Source organism: Notamacropus eugenii, chromosome 1 (genome assembly GCF_028372415.1).
Source record: "Notamacropus eugenii isolate mMacEug1 chromosome 1, mMacEug1.pri_v2, whole genome shotgun sequence".
NCBI classification, from domain to species: domain Eukaryota; kingdom Metazoa; phylum Chordata; class Mammalia; order Diprotodontia; family Macropodidae; genus Notamacropus; species Notamacropus eugenii.
In genome coordinates, this window is record NC_092872.1 from 482,978,269 (window position 1) to 483,005,152 (window position 26,884).

Below are 26,884 nucleotides of genomic sequence, written 5' to 3' on the forward strand. Positions count from 1 at the left end.
TCCATAGTTTTTTCTCTGGATGTGGAAGGCAGTTTGCCTTAAGAGTCCATTGGGAATTTTTTAAGTCCTTGCAATGCAGTGAAGTTCTAAGTCTACCAGAAAAAGTCCTTACACACTGTGGTTGTTACTGTGTACAAAATTCTCCTGGTTCTGCTCCTTTCACTCAACATCAGATCATATAAGTCTTTCTAGGCCCCTCTGAAGTCTTCCTGTTCATCTTTTCTTGTAGCACAATAGTATTCCACTACATTTATATACCATAATTTATTCAGCCATTCCCCAATTGATGGGCATCCCCTTGATTTCCAGTTTTTGGCCACCACAAAGAGTGCTGCTGTAAATATTTTTGGGCATGTGGGACCCTTTCCCATTTTTATGATCTCTTGGGGATATGGTCCTAGAAGCTGTATTGCTAGGTCAAAGAGTATGCACATTTTTGTAACCCTTTGGGCATAATTCCAAATTACTCTCCAGAATAGTTGGATCAGCTCACAGCTCCACCATCAATGAATTAGTGTTCCAACTCTCCCACATCTTTTCCCACATTTGTCATCTTCTTTTTCTGTCATGTTAGCCAATCTGATAGGTGTGATGTGGTATCCCAGAGTTGTTTTGATTTGCATCTCTCTAATCAATAGTGATTTAGAGCATTTTTTCGTATGACTATAGATATCTTTAATTTCTTCCTCTGAAACCTGTCTGTTCATATCCTTTGACCATTTATCAATTTGGGAATAACTTGTATTCTTGTAAATTTGACTCAGTTCTCTATATATTTTGGAAATGAGACCTTTATCACAGATACTAGTTGCAAAAATTCTTTCCCAGTTTTCTGCTTCCCACTTAATCTTGACTGCATTGTATTTGGTTGCACAAAACCTTTTCAGTTTGATGTAATCAAAATTATTCATTTTGCACTTCATAATGCTTTCTTTCTCTTCTTTAGTCAAAAATTCTTCCCTTCTCCATAAATCTGATAAATACACTATTCCTTGCTCCACTAATTTGTTTATACAGGTACCTTATATTTTGTATAAATAATCTCTGGTGGTTTTCTAAGTAAAATTTCTAGGGGAGTAGGAAAGTTAAAATTGAAAGAACAATTACAGTATGTAAGTTTGACATTGCTTCATTATTTCATGTCTAGACTATAGCAGCACCTGCATGGCATACTGGAGCTATAAATAAAATGGGCCATTTGTTGTAGGGCCAAGTAGCCTGCAGACACATCCGAGGTATCAGATTTAGTGGTAATCAAACACTCCTGCCCTCTAATGATCAGTTATGGATCAGCAAAGTGGACTAGATGACTAAACCATCAGTGAGGCAGCTTGTGCCTTTATATGAGGTGGAATTGAAAGCTAATCTGACCTTACTCCTAGTCACAGTAACTTTTTTCTATTAGCTTTCTTAAAGCCATTTCTTCCCACGTATCTGTATATGAGGAGTTGAAATTGGGTGACCTCAGGTCCTTTAAGCCTGCGATCCTCTGACCATAAGACAGTAGTTAGCACTTGATTGTGTCTTCCATTGTGTATGTGGGGGTGGGGGTGGGAACATGCTCGGGAATGATGTATGTGATATCAAACAGTGGCTAGCAGGTCATGTTTGTTTGATGTTGGAACAGTAGCTCACATTTATTTAGCACATTAACATTCACCAAACACTTTCCATATGTTATCTCCTGCAGTCAAAGATTTATTCATTGTGGCAGGAGGCTGAGCCCAAATAACTTACAAGATCATACAGGCAATTATTGGTATTTAGTCAGTGAAGAGACCCAGCTAGTAGGTGCTCTTTCCACTATATTAATACTGCCTCCACAAAATGAGTTTTCCTAATTTATTATAAGGAAGAGAAAGTAAATCTATTTTATTGTAATGTATTTTGACTATTATCACAGTTTAAGGAGGAGAAAGTAAATTTCCCAGCCTTCAGATTTCTGAGGCTGCTCTGAGCTTCCACCATTTTAATGCCAGATTGGATTTAAGTGTTAGAATGAATTTGTAGATAACAAATTAATCCAAGAGAAATGGTTCTTTACTTATTCCCACATGAATGAGATAAAAGGCAAAACACGGACTAAAATGGCTCTTTCTTCCTTTCCAGATTAACTGGGAATCCTGGCTTCTGGAAGACTCTAGCCGAGCAGAACTGCCTGTTACCGATAAGAGTGATGATTCCTTGCCTGTGGGTGTTGCTATAGATTATACCAGCCAAGTAGAAATACCCATCAGTAAGTGAGACACTCACCCTTAAACTCAGAAATGCAATTCTTTCGAAAGATTGTTTGACTTTTCAAGCAATGTATCTCCAGAAATACATGTTAAAGACAATTACATTTCACTGTCTCTCCATTTTACTGGTTAAACTTATGCATAATTCCCATTTATTTTGGTGGCACACAGTCCCCTAAAATCCCTTATATGGGAGTTGTTGTTGACACTGACATGGGAGATTATAACATGACTTATCATTTGTCTGTAAAATACAGTTAAACTCTAGAAGCTTAAATTTGATGTTTATGCCAAGATAGCTGAGTTGGAGTTTCATTCCTTGATTATTTTTATTTTTCTTGGTTATCTTTTTAATCATAGTGCTTCAGGTGGTTTTCTTTGGTGATACCTCATAGATTAGAACAGTCACTTATTGGGATACTCCAGTCATTTTAATGTCAGGTTGGATCTGAACTCCTAAGAATCTGTGTAGCTAACCACTACATGTTGCCTGGAAGGGTTCCACAAAAAATATTTTGACCCACTCCTTCCAAATTCTAGCATCAGAAACAAGAGTGGCATGCTTTTCCTCTAAAACACTTGCCATTTGTCAATCAGCATGTTTTTGTAATAGGCATGGAGTAATGGAAGGATTACTGGGGTAATCTTACTGTAGGATTTCTGTCATTGGTTCTCAAACAGGTAAATCTTATATCTGCATTATATCCCGCACTATTTCCAATCTATTTCCCACATCCCACAAAAAAAGAAGGGCCTATACTTCATCTCTTAGTCATCAGGCAGCATTCTTTCTTTCTTTACCTTCTGTGTGTCTGGCATTATGCTAGGTGCTTTGGTGGCACAGAAATAAAAGGTATTTTTTACTCATAAGGAGTTTTGAGTATCCAGTCTGGTTGGAGAGAATCAGGTTTGTCTTTCTGGTGCCACCACTGCTAAGTGGCTATTTAGAGTGCCACAACTCTAGTCTCCCTCCAACATTGCAGCATTTTTTTATTCACTGAAAGGGAAAGACTTTCAGGAGAAAATTCAAGAGCTTTCCCCTAAGTCCTTGATTTGCTGCCAGAGAGATGGTTCAAGGTTTTGTTTTTGTCACCTGTATCATATCCTTACAACTCCTTTATTGATAATATGTCCTTTCACCTCCTTTCCCCCATTCAGTGAGACAATTGTGTTTATTCTAAAAATGTGATTTTGACCATATGGATTTGAAAATTGTGGCTTTTCAAGCATAGAATCCAAATGTCATCCAAATGTTATCAGTCTAGAACTCTATATACCACCTACTATGTTGAAGTTTGGCCAAAAGCTATGAATCAAGAGAAATACTCTTTATCTGCCTCCTAGTGCTCTAAGCTTTGGGAGTGTATCACAGTCAAGCACCATTAAAATCTACAGGATAATCCCCTTATACAAGCCTCAGTCATGCAGGACTGTTTGGCCTGATTAGCTATTCGCATTAACTGGTCCAGAGGACAAGCTGGTTCATTTGATTACCCTTGAAAAGTCTGAACTGACAAAAGTACATGTTTAGGATTCATCTATGAATGAAGGTAAAGTTGTTTGACGTGCCTTTCAGTCTCCTGCTTTGCTTAACACATTTTTCCACTAGCAGTTCTGCCTAAGCATTCCTGTCCTTTTAATTTTAAATGTTTTGAGCATTCACTTATAGTTTTTTGAGCCTTGAGGCATGCTGAACCTACCCTTTGAGTTCTGAGATACATTTTAAACCTCTGTGCCTTTGGCAGAGTAATGAAATCATCTTCATATAGGGCACAGCAGGAAGCTGATGATCTAATACAGGGAACCCATGCCCTTGAGGTCACATGTGGCCCTCAAGGTCCTACGGTGTGGCCCTTTGACTGAATTCAAACTTTACAGAACAAATTTCCTTATAGATGATGTGGTTTTCTTTTTTCTTCTTTAATATATAATTTATTTATTTTTCAGTTTTTAACATTGACTTCTACAAGAATTTAAATTCCAAATTTTCTCCTCATTTCTCCCACCCCCCTACCCCAGGACAGCATGCACCCCATCCACCCCTTCCCGTAGTCTGTCCTTCCTTCTATCACTCCTCCCTTCTTCCTTCCCCCTCCTCTCTATTTTCCTGTAGGGCAAAATAGATTTCTATACCTCATTGCCTGTACATCTTATTTCCTAGTTGCATGCAAAAACAATTTTTAACATTTGTTTTTAAAGCTTTGAGTTCCTATTCTCTCCCTTCCTCCCTCCGCACCCACCCTCATTGAGAAAACAAGCAATTCAATATAGGTCATACATGTATAGCCATGCAAAACACTTCCGTAACAGTTATGTTTCAAAAGACTAACCACTTTTCCCTCTGTCCTATGCTGTCCTCCATTTATTCCATTCTCTCCCTTGACCTGTCCTCCCACAATAGTGTTAGCTTCTGATTATCTCTTTCCCCAATTTGCTTATTATTATCTTCTATTATCTTCCCTCTCCTATCTCCTTCCCTCCTGCAGGGTAAAATAGATTTCCATACCCAATTGAGTGTGTGTTATTCTCTCCGTAAGCCAAATCCCATGAGAGTAAGGCTCACTTATTTCCTTTCATTTCCCCCTTATCCTCCATTGTAAAAGATCTTTCTTGCCTCTTTTATGTGAGATGATTTGATACATTCTACCTCTCCCTTTCTCTTACTCCTAGTATATTTGTGGTAGTTTTCTTTAGCCAATTATAGTATGAAAATTAAGATTCAGATCCCAACAATTTTAAGTATATAGTCTTGTGGGAAACCTGTTAGCCAACTTCTTGTCTCAACCAGTGTCTTGAGTTCCCAAGTTGATATTTTCTCTCCAAAATCTTTTCTCTTTAATAGATGATGAAAAGACTCTTCCTCCTGCTCCAGTTCTGATGTTGCTTTCAACAGATGGTGTACTTTGTCCATTTTATATGATCAATCAAAATCCTGGTCTCAGGTCTCTGATCAAGACCCCAGAACAACTTACTCTAGAAGGAGAAAGACAACCCAAATCAACAGGTACATACCCTCAAATTTCTTTTGTAGACAAGGAATTTGTAGTAAGCTTTTTGAAGAATTTTTCTTCTCAGAAAGGAAGGAGCTAGCGAAGTACAAATTGTGGTTATTCAGTTAGAGTTTAACACATTTATTAAGTACTTACTGAGGGCAAGATACCATGCTTAGCCTTTATATTACAACTCTCATCTTCATTTGGGACGGGAAATTCTATACTTTCTTCCTTCTGAACTCTTCTTTGTTGGTAGAAACTGGAAACTTGCTCAAAAACTTCATCCTCAGTCATAATACAGAGCCCTCTTGAATCTTTTGTCAAACTAACCTTGAAGGTTAAGTTACTGCAATGCCTGAAGGATCACGTTCTAAGTTAGGCTCAGACATTGTGCCACAGGGACAGCATCTTAAATGCTACATATATTTATAGGCTAGAGCTGGATACAGAAGTGCTCAGATTTGCTACCTTCATGTTCAGAGATATCAGTGAACAGTATAGTGTTCAGTCATTCATACTGATAAGACTAACAGAAAGAAGAATTGAAGTTAGTGTGGGTTGGGCAAGGCAGGAATTTTTTAGATTACTTTGATACCCTCTTAAGAACATTTAAGCCTAGAGTCAGGAGAGACATGCATTCAGCCTTTGGGCCTTTGGGCTTCTGTAAAATGGGTGCTTATCTCACAGGGCTGTCGTGAGGATCTAATGAGATAATGTACAGAAAAGTACTTTGCAAACCTTAAAGCACTACGTAAGGATCAGTTATTATTAGGATGACTTTTCTTACACCTTTTCCATTGGTTCATTCCTAAATGGAACTATTAAGATACCTAGACTACTGATGAACAAGTACCAGTAACCCTTCGATGACCAAGGGACTAATGTCCTGGTTCACTTACTTGTGTGGGACTTTGTGAATCCAGATGTTCACTAGCAGGTGTGGCACTCACAAGGTCCCTCTCAAGAACTTTGGATTTGACAATGCAACATGGGAGACACTGGCACAGGACTGCTTAGCATGACATGCCCCTATAAGAAAAGGTGCTGTGCTCTTTGAGGAAAGCAGAATTGAGATAGCACAAAGTAAATGCAGTATGCGCAAATTTAGGATATTCACCCCAAATCTTCACATGGACTATCTGTGCCCAACCTGTAGTAGAGCATTCCGAGCTTGCATTGGTCTGATCAGCCACAATCGGACACACTGAAATTTCACTTTGCAACGGTGATGTCGTTTTTGTCCTCTTCGAAGATGAAGGACAACAATCAACCAGCGGATGTTATGATGTAATGGCTAGACCAGTGGACTTGGAGTCAGGAAGACTTGTACAAATCCTTCACTGCACATTAGCTGCATGACCCTAAGCAAGTCATTTAATCTTTTTCAAATCCATTTCCTCTTCTGTAAAATGGGGATAATAATAGCACCTCCCTCACGGGGTTGTTGTGAGGATCATATGAGAAAATCTATGGAAAGCAAAGCACTTTGCAAATCTTAAAACACTGCAGGTGTGCACTAGTATGAGCTGGTTGGTAGCAGTGAGCTGTGCGGGCTCTCCTGCCTGATCCTTAATGAGCACCACATATTGTGAGGTGACAGGTTCCAGTGTGTGCTGGGAGCTTTGCTGATACTGCCCTTCTCGATGTTATTTACTTTGTGCTTGATTACTGGAGGGATCTTTTAACCAATAGGTGTGAAATATAAAAAATGATGTCAATGTCAGTTTTTATTTTTGATCTTTCCTGATGACTAGGGCTGCTCTTCCACAAGTCTTGAAGTCACCCAGCTCTTTATTTTGGGCCAGCAAAGGACAGAGTGCTTGTAAGCAGGAAATAGAAGTGAACAGATGCTAGGAGCACCCTCTCCACCCAAGCCTTGCCAGTGTGTCCTTAACTAAATTGGTGGTTCTTAAAGATTTCACCAGCCTTCCCCACCCTTACTGTTGTCAGAACATGTTTTGTCTGGGACAGGCACAAGTCCTTTTAAATAATGATATTTGCATCTAGTGTGTGTACATGTACATGTGCATGCACATACACATACATATACATGTATGTATGTACACACTCACGCACACATATCTGCAGTGTGGTTTTCAGGTTATGATCCCAGGTGAAGTTGTGTTGATGTGACCAGCATGTGTGAGTGGGCTCTGCAGAAGTGTTAACTCTCACTGATTATCTAGGTACACATAAGATAGCTCACAAGGAATCTTTTGGTACCAAAAAGGGTTTTTTAAATTTCTTTTGTCATTGTTCTTCAAAGGACATTATATTGTAAGGGGAGGTGATAGAATGTGATGAGCCCCAGGTTCAAGTTACATCCTGAGCCACTTCCTCTTCTATCACATCGTTTGCCTAAATCTCAGTTTTCTCTTCTGTAAAATGGGGCTGACAATACTTAAACTACTGAGCATACCAGGTAGTTGTAAGGAGAGTGTGTTGTAAATGGCACGGTGTTTACTTGGAAATGGTGGCACTTCAGATGTTTCTCTTTCTGGCTACTCCTGGTCAGATTCCCATGAGATCCTGTATTACAAAACTAATTTTTTTTCAAGTCACAGGAGAAGAATTGAAAATTTTTCATCTACATCAAGAAATGGGGATGTAATCTAATTATCTAAAAAGACTCTCTCCTTAGAGTTAACTAATATCACTTTTATTATTAAATCTTCGATTTTTTAAATTTAATCTCTTTATTTTTTCTTGTACCCATTTATGGGTAGATATACTTTCACTTCCTTTTTGTAATGTTTGATTTCCACCATAAGTGTTAATTGTCTTCTTTCCCATTTCCAGGAAGTACTCCCACAACCCCAACTTCTACTCAGGCCCCTCTGAAGCTTGAAGCATCACCAGCTCTGGCTCTGGCTACGGCACCAACTCCTGCTCTGGCTTCAGCTCCAGCTCCAGCTCTGGCTCCGACTCCAGCTCCTGGTTCTGCCCCACCTTTATCTCTTGCCACGTCAACTACCGCTTTCATTTTGCCTACAGTCACTCTCCCTGTTGCCACTTTCCCATTTGGCTCTACATCCTTAAAATCATCCAGTTTGATGTCAGGAGATCCCCCTTCTTTTCCCTTTTCCTCAGACAGCTCCAAACCAGCTCTAAGCTCTGCTGTAACTAGTGCAACAGCTTTCTCTTTTACACCTCCTTCTAAAGCCCCCTTGGCCTCAGCCCCCTCCCTAGCCCCAGTGACTACCTCTGCATCTTCCTTCTATTTTGGATCTCTTGCTTTTAAGCCTGCAGTGGAAAATACTCCAGTGGCTAGCATGTCTAGTCCACATGTAGGGACAAAGACATCTTTCCCACCTACGTCCTCTGCAGCCAAAGTAAACCTGAATGAAAAGTAAGTAACACTTCCTCAAGAGAACTGGATTTTTCTTTGTAATACATAGAAATATTTTGAGGTTTGTTTTGACCAGTGGGTAGAGTCTAGAGGACTCATGTACAGATTTATATGGCATTCACTCCCCATTAGATTGTCAGTGCCTTTAGGAGGAGGGATCATGTCTTCTATTTCTTTTGCCCTTCTCTCACTGCTACTCTAGGACCCTGTACACTTAGTGAGTGCTTGGTGAGTAAGGAAGTGGTTAAGTGAGTGTTCTTTTGGCAAAAGGCAGAAGTAGGAATGGTTGGGAGTCTTTGTCCTAGAGCTTGGTTGAACAGATGCTGAAACTACTACCCTATTGTGGCAGATTTATTAGTTCATATTCCTGTTAAATATTTGTTTGATACCAGGGTTGAATAGTTCATTCTCAAATCAGCTGAATATCTAGTAAAGTAACATCATATTTTCTTACAACCTGTACCCAAATTCAAGACATTTGTTTTGCATGAAGTTAGGAGTACTTTTGTCAGTAATATATTACCTTTTGGAGGTTTCACTTTTTACTGGCATGAGAAAGAAAGAAATGAGCTCTTTTGAAATAGTGTGCTTTTTTTTCGCAGATTCCCTGCTGGAGAGTCATCTACTCCTGTCAGCAGTTCCCAGAGCAGCTCCTCAATGCTATCATTTTCCTCAGCCTCCAAATTGGCTTCTGCTGGCCCTGTCAGTCACTCCACGCCTCTGTCATCTTCATCTAGCTCAATGTCAGCAAAGTCGTCGGTATCTCCCTCTGTTTCAGGTATGCTTTCAAGCAGATGGCTTTAAAGGTTTTTAATTCTCAGTGAGGAAGGGAATGGAGACTGGACTGATAATTTCATTGGTAATTTCCTTCTCCAAGTGCAGGTCAGTATTTCTGCTTCTTAAAGAATTACCTCGAACAGGTTACCTAGAAAGAGGTTAGGAATTTATGCCCGAGTATATGTCAGATGTGGAACTTGAACCCAGGTCTTCCTAGTGCTGGCTCTCTAACCACTACACCATGCCACCTCAAATATGCTCAAAGAACTTTTTTTTTTTCAGAGTTCTTAGAGGTACCAGTTATGTAAATGGAAAAAACATTTCTTTCTCTCGATGTAGAATAAGTTACTATGGATTTAGCATTCTCTTATTTAGGACAATCTGTAAATTATGTGGTATTGTGGACCTAATACTGTGATTGGCAGGTTTCCTTGTCTCCTTATTATTCCTCACAGAGCTGAAGGTACTTGGTGATTCAAATAATAGATCTAGTTGCCATCCATCTGCATCTAGTGTCTGTCGGTCTTTTGTCGACTCTAAAATGATTCATTAAAGAACAGATGAGGATGGTCCTGCAGTGACTATTATACTTGTCACCTGAGCCCAAAGCAATTACAGGTGAATAATTTTTGCAGATGTCAAAACCATGAACAATCTGTCACATAGAAGGGCAGCAGAAGCAGGCAACTGAGGACGACGAGGCTGAAGGGTAGTGAAGGCAGTGCTTAGTACATTTCCTTAGCCCATTGCTGTTTAGAATTTGGTATCATGAGTTATTGTCATGAATTAAAATAACAGGTTAAATGTATGTGGTGATTTACATCTTACAGAACCCTTTCTGTAATAGCTCTGTGAGATAGATAGTTCAAGGAGTAATTTCCTTATTTTGTCAGTCAGTGCGCATTTATTAAGCACCTACTCTGCTAGGCAGAATCTTGGGTACTGAGGCTATGTGTACAAATAAAATAATCCCTATTCACTTGGACCTTACATTCTTGATGGGGTGAGAAAATTCAGACTTTAAGAAGTTTGACTTCTTTCTATGCTAACATTGTGTCTTTAAGCACTAAAAAGAGTTTCATTTTCAGTAAGCCCACACTGTCTCCTAGCTATATCATGTTGGTTTTTACCAAAGAAAGGTTATAGAATTATTGAAATCTTATCTCCCAAGAATAGCCCATTCTGAATTCACTCTTACCTAGGAGAGAGGAAGGCCTGGTGCTGCTTACACAGTTAGCTTAGTCTTCTGATAATGGATTCTCTTTATTTCCTCTTCCTATAGAAATATTTCTATACTGACTGTTTCCCCTATCCTGCATTGTTTCCCCCAATTTGAGGAAACTAATCTTCTGTCTCAGAAGGTATGGGGAATGTGGGAACAGAGAGAAATGGCATTAGGTGAGTCAGTAGAGTCATTGTCAGATGTGCCAGCAGCAGATTTTCAGTTCTCATCCTTGATTCTCCCTCGGCTATTTTGGGACCACCCATGCTAGCACATGTGTCTAGCAGGACCTTGTCTAAATGTTTCCACTAATGGTAACCATGGCAGCCTTCCATTTGTTGCCATGGCTGATAGCCTCTCTGAGGAAGAATTATACACCTTTTTTCTTTCTCATATTTGAGGGTGAGGAAATTATGTAAATGTGGTATATTATGATTGAGTTATCTCATTGTCATTACAGGACGCTCTTCTCAGAGCAGTCCAGTATCTTCAATGGTGCAGAAATCGGCCAGGATCACTGCTCCAGTGGCAAAATCAAGTACTACTCAGGTACAGAATGCTTGGATTCAAGCAAAATTATATATGCTTTTTGATAAACTCATTTAAGTTATATTTTTGAAACTCATATTTTTTTTTTTGGAATTATCACTTTTGAAGAATCCCTTTGACATCATATTTTTATCTCTGCAATGCAATAAAAAAAATAAAGTGTAAGATTTTTGACTTAATGCATACGTACTTTATCTTAAACTAAAGATTATAGATTTATATTCTCATGCCTTTTTATATTATGGGATGTCTGCTTTCCTTCTTTTTTGGAGGAGAGAAGACAAAGCAGTTGAGGTTAAGTGACTTGCTCAAGGTGATATAGCTAGTAAGTGTCAAGTATCTGAGGCTGGATTTGAACTCAGGTCCTCCTGACTCCAGGGCCAGTGCTCTATTTACTGTACCATCTAGCTGCCCCATCTTCCTTATTTCCCCCAAGTAAGCAAGAAATAAACCTAATGGCTTTATTTTTCTTGTTCTTCACCATCAGTTTTTCTTATGGGATTTAAGCTAAAATCTCAGAGAATCTTGAACAGTTGAGTCCCTCCTTAGCCAATCACAGGCTTATGCTTTTGATAGTGTATTTTTAACTGAGTTTGCATTTCAGAACTCTCTGTTAATCATTATGTGTAATTAGAAGCAATTAAACCTTCCACAAGACTTATCACCTATGTTAAATGTTTGGTTGCATACACAGGCTACTTTCAGTGGTTGCAACTTTGTAGATTTTCAAAACTTCTCATTTCAGGCCAAATCACCACAGCCTGCTGCTGGGATAGAAAAGCAGCTGCATCAGTGGAAAGATTCAGACCCTATGATGGCTGGAATCAGTGAGGAGGTAATGTCATACCCTGCAGATTTTTTTTTCCACTCTGACCTCATGCATCCACATCAATGAAATTTGGTTCTGGTAAAGGCTTTTAGTCACAACCATCATCCATGTCCCTGGAAGCAGGTTCACAACTCTGCACCAGATTAGTCAGTTCTCCAGTAGCAGCAATCATCCAAATCTTATTGTCTCACTTCTGGATTGGCTTTTCTTACTACTTGATCGTGTAGATTGCCCACTTCCAAAAGGAGATGGAAGAGCTAAAAGCCCGAACTTCCAAAGCCTGTTTCCAAGTTGGCACCGCTGAGGAGATGAAGATGCTGCGGACAGAATCCGAGGAATTACACACCTTTCTCCTGGAGATTAAAGAGACGACAGAGGTATGTATCTGTTCATCTTCTCCCTAGGTTGAACTGACTTGTTGGATGTTAATGCTTCACCTTCTCAGATATGAGCTGAACAACTGTCATTGTTCTGACACTGCATGTGCATTTGATTCCTTCCCTTTTGATTTGGATTAGCAGTTTTAGTCTTTGAGTTTGAAAATTCGTTACTTTTCAAGTGACCCTCCCCCTTCTTCCCCTTTTTTCCTGTATTTTTACCAAATAATCTAATAACCCAGTTAATCTTCTTGTTCACATTACCCTGTTCATTCCAAAAAAAAGATTTCTTTTGTCTTGAAAATGACATCATTATATTTCTTTGATTCTTTTTAGTCTCTTCATGGAGATATTAGCACACTGAAGACCACCTTATTAGAGGGTTTTGCAGGGGTTGAAGAGGCAAGAGAACAGAATGAAAGAAATCATGACTCTGGATATCTTCATTTACTCTATAAGAGACCACTGGATCCTAAGAGTGAAGCTCAGCTTCAGGTAGGACATACTTGGAGAAGTGGGCCTTTTCAGTTGTTCTTATGTGATATTTGCTGTCACTACAGGTAAAGACTAGTACTCTTCTTGAAAAGTTATCCTTATGTGGATTTGATGAACATCAATAATTAGGGACATTTCTTTACAGGGAACAGAAAAAAGATGCTCTGGATCTTTATTACACACAACTTGGGATTTTAAAAAAAGTAGATTGTAAATTTATCGCAGTAATTCTAACACTGCTCTGCTGAGATTTATACTCTGGAGACTAATTATTTTCTCCTCCTCCTTAACTGGCCATTAGGATACTTGCCATCAGGCAGATGGGTTGTGTTGGTCATGACTTCCTGATCCAAACACCTACATACTTACCTGAATCAGAAACAGAAGTGTGCTTTCCCATTCAGTTACACTTTTTCTATTAAAAAACAGCAAACTTTTAATTTTGTATATATCTGCCCTCTTGATAGACTATAAATTTTGTGGATGCAGAAATTCTTCCTAATTTCACATTTGTCACACTCCCAATACCTAACACAGGCCATTGCATTCAGCAGTCATAGGTTCAAGGGATCATAGATTTGGAACTGGAGGAAACCTTAGAGGCCATTGAATCTAACCCCCTCGTTTTATAGATGAAGAAGCAGGCCCAGAGAGGTTAAGTAATTTGCCCAGGGTCACATACATAGCTAGTAAATGTCTGAGGCAGAATATGAACCCAGGTCTCCCTGGCCAAAAGTCCAGTGCTTATTCATCATGCTGCCTCTAGTCACTTAATAAATATATTCTGAACTCTTTATTTGAACAGTTAAGTGTAATTATACAGTATTGAGAAAGATATATTTATAGATTTAGATTTAATGGAATAATAATGGAATAAGGAGGTACTCTCAACTGTTAACCATCACTGCTTAATCTGAGCTTTTGCCCTCAGGCACGAGTATAGAACTCTTCTTTCATTTCTCCCTAAATCTTTTCATCTCTAGGTCTGAGACCCTTAGTCTTTTGTTAGCTCTTCAGTCTTGTTGCCCCTCTGCTTGTGTCCACTTCCATGTAAGTTTCTCAAGATTTGGAGCAGGGACAGGAGCATTTGCAGCAGGGGCCTCCCCCCCTTTATTCAGAACTTTTACTGTCAGCACCATCTCTCATCATCCTTTCCTTTGAGGAAATGAAAAGTAACCTCTCATTAGAAAAAGATGGTGGACTCTTTTTTTTTTGGTTGATATATCAGTGAAGTGATTTTTTTTTTTTAACAAGGTGAAACATAACCTACCTTCTTACCTTTCCAGTCTTTTTTTTAAATAGTATTTTATTTTTCCAATTATATGTAAAGATAATTTTTAACATTGATTTTTATAAGATTTTGAGTTCCAAATTTTTCTCCCTCCCCCCTCCCCAAGATGGCAAGCAATCTGATAGAGGTTATATATGTGCAATTTTGGAAACATATTTCTCCCTTAGTTGTGTTGTGAAAGAAGAAACAGAACAAAAGGGAAAAGCCACAAAAAACAAAAACAAGTTAAAATAATATGCTTCAATCTGCATTCAGATTCCATAGTTCTTTCTCTGGATATGGATAGTATTTTCCATCATGAGTCTTTTGGAACTGTCTTGGATCATTGTATTGCTGAGAAGAGTTAAGTGAATCATAGTTGATTATCACACAGTGTTACTGTGCTTGATGTTCTCCTGGTTCTGCTCACTTCACTCAGCATCAATTCGTGTAAATTTTTCCAGGTTTTTCTGAATTCCACCTGTTCGTCATTTCTTAGAGCACAATAGTATTCCATTACATTCATATACCACAACTTGTTCATCTGTTCTCCCCTTGATGGGCATTCCCTCAATTTCCAAACCTTTGCTACCACAGAAAAAGCTGCTATAAATATTTTTGTAAATGTGGGTCTTTTCCCCTTTTTTATGATCTCTTTGGGATACAGACCTAGTAGTAGGATTGCTGGGTGAAAGGGTATGCACAGTTTGATTTGTCCTTTAGGCATAATTCCAAATTGCTCTCCAGAATGGTTAGATCAATTCACAACTCCATGAACAGTGCATTAGTGGGACCTTCTTTTATAGTGAATAGTCTGTATGGAGATTCAGGGCATCTTGGAATCAGAAATTCCTTCAGGTTTTTCTAATATGGATTTTAACCCCCTTGAGCAAGAGAGCAGTTGTCTCTTTAGAATTTATCGGAGGAAAGGCCCCAATGGATTCCATCTGATTTTGTTGTTGTCAGTTTCTGTTTCCCTCACTGTGAGGTCATGTAGAGAAGGTTATGCAACATTTCCTCTAATTACTGATTTCCCAATCAAAAGGGAATAATTATTTTTTCTTAAAAGAGCCTCTACTCTTCCCCTGGGTATTTTCTTGAAATTCGTGTGTTATGCTTATGCTTAAATACTAATTAAACATCAAGCCCTCTTGTATCCCTACAATGTGACTTCTTTTAAAAAGTCTTCTTTTTCAGTTAAAAATTTAAACTCATCATAACATTTTTAAACAGATTGAAACAAAACATAAGGCTTGAATAGACAGAGAGTAGTTTATCTTCATTGTACAAATGGCTTTCTTGTCCTTCAATCTGTATGCAGTTTTAGCATAAGGCTCTAGTTTTTAGGTTAGAACTTTTATGACTCATTTTGTATAGACCTAGTAGTTTAACAGAAGACCAAGCAGGTAAGGAAAATAGTAGGGAAATAAGCATAAGTTTAGCCCATAATGCTGCTATTTGTATTTTGTTAGTCTTCTGAGGTTGCATTCCCATAAAGATATAACTTTAATAAAAGATAATAGAAATGACAAACATTTTTCAGCCTTGACTAGTAGTAAGTATGTTCTAAAAATCTGCAAGGTTTCTTCAGCTTTGATTTTCTTTTTTTGTAATGAATATTCAATTTTTTTTTTTTAGTTAATGTTTAACCCAGTAACTTGATGGTTTATAATGGCTCACCACATTGCCATTAATTTCATGAGTAGCAATGCATAAAACTAAATGACTGTTCTGTCCAACTGCCAGAATGTGATGGAAAATTCCCAAATTGTTGATAACACTTTATAGAAACTGGAAAAGGAGAGCTGAACATAAACCCGTGATAGCAAAGCAGACAGACAGACATCTAATGAGAAAAGCAGTTTAAGTACATTTACACTAAATTTTTTTCAATGTGTTACCTTACAAGAGGTATTGGAATTTTAGAGAGCACCACATAATCTAAACAATTGAATTTCTTTTGAGGGATATCATGTGGCATAATAATGGAAAGTGAAGAATTTTAGGTTGTAGTGTCAGTGGGGGTTTTTTTTGGTCTAAATTTTATTTTTTATTTTGATTTTAAACAGCCCAAAAAAGAACTTTTGTGTATTCATGGAAGGGAACAAAAAACAGATTGTATATGAAATAATTAATCTTCCGTGATTGATACTGTTTTTTTAAAAATGTATATAATGAATTCCAAACATCAACTTCCAAACTGTCCTGATTTTTCTGAGCTTCCTTTTTTCTGTATGTTAAAAAAAATGTTTCAGTGGCCCTCTTTTTAAAAATATCAGTATTGATAGACCCTCTTCTTCCTAGATAAAAAAAACTGAGATAAAGGGGTGTTAAATCCTTGTAACAAAGAAGCATATTGAAGCAAAAGGAATCTACACAGTGTCCACATGCCAAAACACAGGTCTTTTTCTGTGCCTTGAGTCCATCACCTGTGTCAGGAAGAGGATAACGTGTTCCTCATGAATCCTCTGGAGACACAGGGAGTCCTTGCACTGACGAGCACTCATGAGTCTTTGGAGACTGTTTTTGTTTATAGCGCTGTCCTTGTATGAGTTGTTCTGCTTCTGCTCCCTTTACTCTGCATCATGCTACCCAGGATCCTCTACGCTAGTCTTTTGTCATTTCTTATGGTACAGCATTATTCTATTACATTTATGTACCATGCTCAGGCACTCCTTATTGGATGAGCACCCTCCGAGATACTAGTTCTTTTTTTTTCTTTTAATTACCACTTCAGGATCAAGGAGAAGTTTTGCTTGTGACTCTTTCCTCCCCACTGTTATCCTCCCTCTTAATCTCCCATCCCTATTTGTTCCCTGTTTAAAAAAATTTACTTTGAACTTAAATACCAAAAAAGAGCATTTCTGTACATACAACAGAACACAAAACCAGGATTCTTTTTGAAACGGTGAACTTCCATTTCATTAGTGTTTGCTTCAGAATGTGTGTATGTATATACATATATTCATGTTTCTGTATATTAATTCTACACATTACTTTCAAAACTGTCCTGCTTGAATTGCATCCTTCCAAACTTCCTTATGTTCTCTTTTGTGCAATTAAAAGAAATGTTTCATTGATTTTTTTTTTTTAGTGGTGGGAAGTAAGGGGAGGACATCACTTTTTTTTTTAGTTTAAATTTTATTTTTATTTTCAATTCCAGATTCTTTCCCTTCTTCCACCCGTTCCTTACACAAGACAAGAAATACAATACTCATGCTACATGTGAAGTCATGCAAAACATATTTCCACATTAACCGTGTTGCCTCCCTAAAAAACAGCACTAAACCCAAGAAAAATAAAGTACAAAATATGTTTCAATCTGCACTCAGAGTTTATCAATTTTCTGTCTGCAGGTAGATGACATTTTTCATAATGAATCCTTTGGAATTGTCATGGATCATTGTCTTTATCAAAGTAGCTAAATCTTTCCCATTTGATTATTGTTACAATATTGTTGTTACTATATACAGTGTTTTCCTAGGTCTGCTCGCTTTACTTTGTATCAGTTTATATAGGTCTTTCCAGGAACCATCCCCTCCTCATTATTTCTTATAACAATAGTATTCCATCACAGTCATATACCACAGCTTGTTCAAACATTCCCAATTGATGATTATCCTCTTAATTTCCAGTTCTTCCACAGAAGAAAGTTCTTCCACCACAGATAGAGCTGCTATAAATATTTTTATACAAATCAGTCTTTTCCCTCTTTCTTTGATCTCTTTGGAATACATATAGACCAGTAGTATTTGCTGGTTCAGAGGTTGTGCACAATTTTATAACTTTGGGCATAGTTCCAGATTGTTCTCCAGAATAGTTGGACCAGTTCACAACTCTACCAACAGTACATTAGTATCCATATTTTTCTACATCCCTTCCAGCATTATTATTTTCCTTTTCTGTCATATTAGCCAATCTCACAGGTGTAAGATAATATCTTGGAGTTTTTTTATTTTCATTTTTTCTAATTGTCTGGTGATTTAGAGCAACTTTTATCTAACTATTGAGAGCTTAGATTTCTTTTTCAGAAAATTGAGAACCTCTCCTTTTCCCTCAATTTTTTAAAACTAGAAAGAAAGAAAAAAGAACCTGTGTACTAAATACGCCCAGATAAACACAGTGAATTCATACAGTGGCCATGTCAAATATGTTTGTCTTTTTCTTTATTTTGTGTCTGTCACTTCTCTGTCATTGTCAGATAAGTAACATGACTCATTGGTCCTCTGGAAACATGGTTGGACATCGTATTGATTAGAGTTTTTAAGTCTTTCAAAAAAAATTTTTTTTAATTTTGTTGTCTTTGTAGAAATTGTTCTTCTCTTCTGCTATCTTTCATTCTCCATCACTTCCAGATATTCTCTACAGTTGTCTCTTTTGTCATTTCTTATGGCAAAATCATATCACATCAAATTAATGTACTGTTGTTTATTAAGCCATTCCCCAGTTGAGTTGGAGGCAATTTAAAGCAACTCCTTAGATTCTAGGTTTGTTTTTTTAATATTTTACTGTTCTCTTGAGATCAGAATATTTGTTTTGCTTACAGCCATTCCCTCCTTAATCTTAACCCCTCTCTATCGATGTTTTTTTGATGTTGAGTTTGATGTATTTCTACACTAAAATTTTGTCTATCTGGGTGTGCATTCAACCCACTGTTGTCTGGTTCACATAAGAGTAAGGTTCATCTGATGCCTGCTCACCCTTACCTTATACTCTTCTTCTCACCTACCTCAGTTATAAAAAATAGTGGGTTCCACTACCTTTTCCTCTTTTCTACCCCATGTATTTTTCTTTTTTCACTTAAAACACTCAAAATGGAATCAGTCTTCCACCAGGGTCTCTGTTTTTCTTAAACTTCCTCAGTACCCTTTGAAGGTTCTGTTTTTCCTCCTATTAGAATGTTAGTACTACATCATCATATAAACGCTTTCATTTGCTCAAAGAAATTTATCTTTCTAGGTTTCTCTTGCCTCTTATGTTTGGCCTTTACATCAGAAATCCTTAAAAGTCCTCTATACCGTTAAAGGTTCATTTTTTCCTCTCAGCTTTGTAGGGTAAATTATTCTTGGTTGAAATCCTGTATCTTTTGTTTTTAGAATACTGTATTCTAAGATCCTTCTTGTTTGTAGTAGAAACTACTAAGTCATGTGTGATCCTGACTCTGGCTCTTTGGTACATGAACTGCTTTGTTCTGTAATCTAACAGAATTTTTTATTTCATGTGAGAATTCTGGATTTTGACTATACATTCCTATGGCTTTTACTTTTGGGGGTTTTATTGAGGAGCTGATTGGTGGATTTTTCTATCTTTGCTTTGCCCCCTAGTTCTAATAGATTAGTTTTCATATATGATTTCTTGAAATATAGCGTGTAGAATTTTTTTAAAAACATGATTTTCAGGGAGTTCAGTGATTCTTAAATTATCGCCCTTTGACCTGTTTTCCAGACTAGCTATTTTTTTATATCAGCTCTTACATTTAAAATTTTTTTCAGTCTTTTGATTTTTTTTTTTAATATTTATTTCTGACTCAAAGAGTCATTGATTTCTATTTAGTTTATTCTAATACTCGAGTTCATTTCTGGAGTACGGTACCATTTCCTAAGCCATTTTATTCACTTTCCACTTCTTTCCTCTCGTTTTTGTTTAATTTTTTTAAACTTTTGCATCATTTCTGCTAAGTATTTATGTAGACTGTGGAAAATCCATTTTTTCCCCTTTAAGTATTTGTAGTTGTTACAGAGTTATTTTCTCCTTTTACTGCCAGATCTTTGAACATCTCTAGATCCACAATATTTTTTTTCTATGAGTTGGTATTTAATTTATTTATCTCTTCAGCTTTATTCAGTTCATGATTTGGGGCTTTCTGCCAGAGGCAAGCGTAGTTTTTGGTGGGGTGATTGACTCTGATTTGTCTTACCCCGGGTCCAGTGGATTCCTATGCCAACTGTCTCCTCTTAAGGCTAGGGGTCTCCCCCAGCCTGGCCCCTTTGAGGCTGAATCTTCTGGTTCCTCTGTGACCAGTCATTCAGGGTGTTGAGTCCCAGATGTCCTAGTCTGTGTGCTGCTGTGCTGCTCTGCTCCCTACCTTGCCCACAGTGGTTGCTGCTGCTACCCAAATGCCCTGCTATGGGTTTACAACTACCTGGAGCTTTCTTTTGGAGCCTATCACTCTTGCTGCATCCCCTGTCTCGGATAGCCATGGGAGGTTTGGGGCTTGTTTGTCAGTGGTGGCCCAGCCCTCTTAGCTGTTTCCCATAGGCTGTTGGTCATGTGTTGTTGTCATCATCATTGTTCTTTGGTACAGTTCTGGGGAAGAAATCACTCAGTCACTTCTTAGTAGATTTCTTGATCATTTGGTCTAACATGACTTTCAAGGTTTTCCTGTAGTAGGTGAGGGGGAACTGGGCAGCCTGCCTTCATTCAACCAGGCATTTGCACCAGAAAACTGTGTGTGAGTGTTTTTGACAAGAGCCCCCTCCCCTCTTAAATCACACCCATTTATTCATATGGCCAGCCCTAGGTGGACTGGCTCTTTAGTACATGCTGCCCAGCTGCTTTTCATTCTTGTCTTTTGAGTCTTTTTATTCTTGAAACCTGTCACATCATCAGCTCTCTGCTTGTTAGTTTGCTTCTCTACCTGCTCTCTTTTGGTGGTCTTTTCTTTTGTCTAAATGTTTATATCTGTATATTTCTGTTCCATGTTAGAAGAAACTTGGGACCTTGTTTCGACTGTGCTATAACCTCCTTATTCATTTATCAAACATTTATTACGCACTTACTCTGCAAAATTCACGGGTGCTTACCACAGAGAGAAAGAACAGTGTCCTGCCCATCAGTTTAGTAGCTAATCATATTAGGTCACTGAATGGCTTGTAGCTTAGTGTTTTCAATATGAAGGTTGAAACCTTAGCTTTCTGTATTACTCTTTAAAGAAACAACTCTCAAGTCAAGACAGGATTCCCAAGGGTGTTAAAAAGAAAAGAATTATCATGTGATTGAGAGATCAGAGTTGTTCTTCTTGTCCTCTGTGCTCAGAACCAGGAGCATTGAGTAGAAAAAGTAGGGAAGTCGATTTAGATTTGATGCTGTAGGCCCCCTCCAGATTCTTTGAGCAAAGCTCAAAGGGATGTTTTCAAGGCCCTTTCCAGGTAAGTTTCTTTCCATTACTATGAGTCTCTCCTTAGATGTTCAGGAACAGATATCCTTTTTATTTCCCCTCCTTTTGTACCATCCCATCTCAAAAATCAGATGAAATGTTTCCCTAGAATTATTTTTTATATTAGTTATAAGGTTTTATATGAATAGTCAAACTCTGATAAAGGGTCCCCCACACTTTTTGCCTCTGTGTTTCTTTGTATTTTGTTTTTGTCTGTGAACATTGTGTATTCCCCAGGAGAATGTTAGTTCTTTGGATTGGGGCAGAACTTTTACTTTAGTTTTTGTGTCTTTAGCATCAACATAATGCCTTGCATGGATGCTTAATATTTTTGAGTTAAATTGAATTAATTAATTTGAATTGAATTAAATTAAAATGAGTTAAGACTCATTATGTATTGTTCCTTCCATATGATTAGACTTGCTTTGCTTGATCTCAGAGGGCAGAATAGTGGCAATAGGTAGAAGTTGAAAAAGGGGAGATTTTAATTCAGTGTAAGGGAAAACTGTTCAACCATAATAACTATCTAAAAGTGGAATGGGCTTACTCAGGAGGAAGTAGATACTCTGAGGTTTTCAAATGAAGGCTAGATGCCACTTGTTAGGGAGTTATTGAAAAGATTTTTGTTCGGGTATGGGTTGGACTAGAGACCTTCTGAGATTCTGGGGTTTTCTCTGTACAACACATTCAGATTCCTGTCTTTTGGAAACATTATAGGTATTTTGCTGTTCCTCTTTAAAATTGCCTTAATTTGAGCTACTGTTCCACCTGAAAAATGAGTCATCTATCTTTGTTTTAAGAATTTGTTTCTTGGTAGGAAATTCGGCGTCTTCATCAGTATGTTAAGTTTGCTGTCCAAGATGTGAATGATGTTCTAGACCTGGAGTGGGACAGACATCTGGAAGAAAAGAAGAAACAAAAGTGCGTGTTCATAGTATGACAGACCACTCTTTATTTCCTTTAATGATGGCCCCTTCTCTGTCCTGTATTACATCTTTCAGATATTCTAGTTGGTGCCTCCATTAATCCCTTCTCTAAATGTTTCCTTGGCCTCCCTGAAATACTCAACTGGGAAGTGATAACTGACAACACTTCCACCCCCCCCCCTCCCCATCTAGGGAGACATTCAGCCAGCTCTAGACTATTTGAGGATAATTGGTTTCGGGGAACATGAAGCAGTTGGGAGGAGTGGGAGAGAAAGGAGACTGGAAAATACAATGAAATATAAAATCATTTGGTGCATGATTGTCATAGAGTAATCCTGTCATCTTTAAAATTTTAAAGGTTTCCTTCCTATTACTGTCAACAGGCGCTTGCTTGTTCCAGAGAGAGAGACACTATTTAACACTCTTGCCAATAACCGGGAAATAATCAACCAGCAGAGGAAGAGGTTGAATCACCTAGTGGACAGTTTACAGCAGCTCCGACTTTATAACCAAACCTCTCAGTGGAGCATACCCAATGAGAGCCCTTCTCAGAGTAACACTCAGAGGTATGTGGGTAAACAGGGAGTGGAGTGGAAATCTTTCCAGATTCTTTCCAGAATTGTGTAGTGAAGGATTACATGAGACAGATGGCTAACAGGAAGAGAGTACCTCCTCAGTAGCTTTTATCAGAGGCTTCAGCTTACGTATTCTGTGTGGCATTCATTTGTTCTGTAATTATGCTGCAATTTAAAGGAACGCAATGATGGGATGGGTTGATATCTTGCTTTATAAAAATACCATCAGAAGCCCTCCAAATAGCATCTTTTGATTCTTTTTTTAATCAGATTTAAAGAATTTAGTGGAGATTTCTTATGTGATAGATGAATTTATTATAACAATTTATTTTTATTCATTCAGTATACCATTCTTAACTTGAAATAGTAGCTTTGAACCTTTTCCAGTGAGTTTCTTTTAAATTAAAGAAAAATTGTGTATCACCTTCCCCATGCCACTTGATAGTAGTCATAATATTAGTTACCTATTGATTATGAAATTATGTGATTACAAAAAGCCACTATGAATTCAGTAATGCTTTTACATTGATTTGTATTTCATCGTACCAGTGTCTAATAGCTAACAATAATAACTGACATTTGTATAGTGTGTACTGTGTGCCAGATACTGTGCTAAGCGCTTTACAATTATTATCTCATTTGATCTGCACAACAACCTTGAGGTAGGTGCTATTATTATCCTCATTTTACAGATGAGGAAACTGAGGCAAATAAAGATTTAAGTAACTTGCTCAAAGTCACACAGCTAATAGGTGTCTGATGCTAGATTTGAATTCAGGTCTTCCTGATTTCAGATTCAGTGCTCTATCCAACACACCACCTTGCTACCTCACATATTATATTTGCATATGGTGAATAATATTTTTGTTTATTTGTAGAATTTCTTATGAATATGGATTCCTGGGGCCCTTGAACTATACAAACTCTACCCCCCAACACACACACAACTCAAGGTTCTGAACCTACAGATTGGAAACAACTAACTTAGAATTTTATCTGCTTCCTCATTTGTTTTTTTGGTTTTTTTTAATATAACCAGTTCTTTATTTAAAAATTTTTTCAGTTAACAAAAATCTACCATGTTTACCTCCCACCACCAACTCCTAAATAAGAAAAATTAAACCCCTATTATAGAGATGAATAGTCAAGCAAAAGAAATTCCTTTATTGAACAAAGAAATATTTCATTCTATGCTTTGAATCCTTATTTTACCTCTTATCAAGACATCAGTAGTTAAGTTTTCTTATGAATCCACTGGGATCATAGTTGACCATTACACTGATCAGAGTTTTGAAGTTTTTCAAAGTTATTTGTATTTACCATATTGTTATCATTGTATAAATTGTTGTGGTTCTGCTCAGTGTACTCTGCATTAGTCCATAATAGTCTTATCAGGTTTCTCTGAAACCAACACGTTTGTATACCATGACTTGTTTAGCCTTTCCTTAATTGATAGGCACTCCCTCAATTTCCAATTCTTTGTCACTGCAAAAAGAGTTATAAATATTTTTTGAACATCCTTAGTTAGAGTTTGTTTTGCACAGGATTAAATCCTCCTTTTATCTAACTTCTACTCCTCCTTTCTTCCCTTTCCCTCCTCTTTCCTTGTTGAGTAAAATGTATTTATTTACCCAGTTATGTGTATGTATTCTTCTCTCCTTTGACTAGTTCAGATGAGAGTGAGGTTCAGATATCAGCCTCTCCTCCTCTTTGTCCTTGTTTATATATACTGCTAGTAACCCATTGAAGTGAGCCAGTTTTCCCAACCTTACTCTCCTTTCCTCTTTCCACTCCTTTCCTCTCTTTTTTAATATAATCAAGATTTCATATAACCACTCCCAGGTCTTCTGTCTAATTAGACTCCCTCTGTACCCCCTGATGTTGGTAGGGTTCTGAGGAAACTTAGGTATCATCTCTCCATTTTTAGAATATAAACAGTTTATCCTTGTTTAGTTAATTCATGTTTACCTTTTCATCTTTCTCTTGAGTTCTCATTTGCAGTCAGATTTTCTACATAGCTCAGGTTTTTTCATCAGGAATGGTTGGGTTTCCCCTATTTCATTTAAGATCTGTTTCCCCCCATTAGATTAGACTCAGTTTTGCTGGATAATTTATTCTGGATTGTGACCCTATATCCTTTGTCTTCTGGAATATTATATTCCAAGCTCTTGGCTTTTTTATAATGTTGGCTACTAAATCATGTGTGATATCCTGACTGTGGCTCCTTTAGTACTTGAATTCTTTCTTTCTGGCTATTGCAGTATTTTTTTCATTGCAGTATTTTTTTCATTGATGTGAAAGCTCTGGATTTTACCTATAATTCTCTTGAGAGTTTTCATTTGGGGGATTCTTTCAGGAGGATTGACTGTTAGATTCTTTCTTTATCTACTTTGCCTCTAGTTCTAAGAGATCTGAGCAGTTTTCTTAAGATTTCATGAAGTGCAATGTCTAGGCTCTTTTTTCAGGGAAGGGGAGTGGGTCATCATGACTTTCAGGTATGCCAATGATTCTTAAATTCTCCTTGATATGTTTTCTGAGTTAGACTTTTTTGTGGGGGAGGGTGTTTGTTTTAGGGGTGGATTTTTTTTTTTTTTTTGCTATAAGATACCTTACATTTTCTTCTATTTTGTTTAGTCTTTAAATTTTGTTTTAATATTTCTTGTCTAATGGAGTCATTAGCTTCTATTTTGTCAGGTAGTTTGTTGCTTAGGCAAGGTTTTGTACTTCTTGTGCCAAACTGTTAATTCCCTTTCCCATTTCCTTTTTTTTTTTTTTTTTTTTGGTCATCTAACACTCTTATTTCATTTAGAAAAACAATTTTAAACTCTTTCCCAGGAATTCTAATTGAATTCATGTCTAAGCCATGTTTTCCTTTTAGCTTTACTTGTAGATGTCATTCTCTTCTTTGTGAATTGAGTGTCCTTGTCACCGTAATAACTTTATGTTAGGATTCTTTTTTGTTTGATGATTCTTCCTGCTTATTTTCTGGCTATGAAAGGACATATTGTTAGGGCTGGGCTCTTCACCCTTCTGGAAGGAATGTCTTTGCTGGGCCTGCTGGTGCTTTCTTGGGATATTGAGTGTTGTGTTTTCAGTGCATTTAGTGTTCTGATCCAGAGCAAAGTCTGATTGCTGCCCCAGCAGCCTCAGTTGTACAATTTCCTGTCCTGGGTTTTGAATCTGAGCAACCAACTTGGTCCAGTTGGAATTCTGGTAGACTGCTGCTAGATTCAGCCACAACCATCTAGTTGGAAAGCTCTGTTGATTCAGAGTGATAGAGTAGTAGACTTCCCTTTGGGCTGGAATATCTGCCCTGGTTATTCTTCTGTAGGCTTCAGATTGAGCAAAAAGCTAGAAATGAGACTATGTTCTCCTCTTGGTGTCAGAACCATACCACTACCACTTGCTTCTAAATTTACTTCTTGCTTAGTACATAGCATAGGGCCAGTGACTGCCATTCAACTTGGAATGCTATTGCTAAGTGCAAGTCTCCTTAGTTCATCTTCGATATATGACCCACAAGTGGGTAATGAATTAGAGCTACCAGCTGGCCCCCCTTTTGTACCCTATGTAAGTTTAGGGTTCTCTCTGCTGGATCTAGGACCACTTTTTGCCCCGTTGCAGTCTCCTCTTGAGCTAGAATGCTTTGAAGCATGTTGCTAGCCCAGACCCGACACTGCCATTTTGCATACACCTCTTTGTCTCCCTATGCCAACCTGGGCTGGAAAAAAAATGGGTTTTTTCCCTTTAATTTGCCTATCACTGTTAGGTGTGGTGTGTTTTCTAAATCTGTTTGGAGAACCTGGGAGTGGAGGAGGGAGAGCTCATGTTATGTCTGCTGCTCCACCTCTCTAGCTTCACTGTTGCAGGTGGTGGGGCCAGTAGTTTCTGATAATTCTACACTTTTGGTTCCCTTTATATCACATTCAGTTACTTAATGGGAAAATAAACTCCTTGGCTCAAGAAGGATTAGTGGCTCTCTGTTACCTCTAGGGTTAAATTTAAACCCATTTATGTGACCCTTCACATTCATGCTGCAGCTTCTTTCTAGGTGATCACTCCTTACTGTGTTTTGAGTTCCAGGCCATCAGACCTTTTTGCGGTGCCCTATACACATTGTATCTCACAT

General features: G+C 37.8%; 1 protein-coding gene across 4 annotated transcripts in view; it reads left to right on the forward strand.

Moving 5' to 3' along the window:
• The window catches only part of NUP214 (nucleoporin 214), a 101,109-nt gene that overhangs the window by 12,997 nt on the left and 61,228 nt on the right, over window positions 1-26,884 (forward strand). For all 4 annotated transcript variants that reach the window (XM_072632745.1, XM_072632746.1, XM_072632743.1 and 1 more), the window contains exons 10-19: window positions 2,110-2,236; window positions 5,080-5,241; window positions 8,030-8,579; window positions 9,182-9,357; window positions 11,039-11,127; window positions 11,873-11,962; window positions 12,184-12,333; window positions 12,670-12,828; window positions 22,072-22,175; window positions 22,564-22,746. In XM_072632745.1, the coding sequence (XP_072488846.1) occupies window positions 2,110-2,236; window positions 5,080-5,241; window positions 8,030-8,579; window positions 9,182-9,357; window positions 11,039-11,127; window positions 11,873-11,962; window positions 12,184-12,333; window positions 12,670-12,828; window positions 22,072-22,175; window positions 22,564-22,746 (1,790 nt within the window). The remainder of the gene's footprint in view (window positions 1-2,109; window positions 2,237-5,079; window positions 5,242-8,029; window positions 8,580-9,181; window positions 9,358-11,038; window positions 11,128-11,872; window positions 11,963-12,183; window positions 12,334-12,669; window positions 12,829-22,071; window positions 22,176-22,563; window positions 22,747-26,884) is intronic.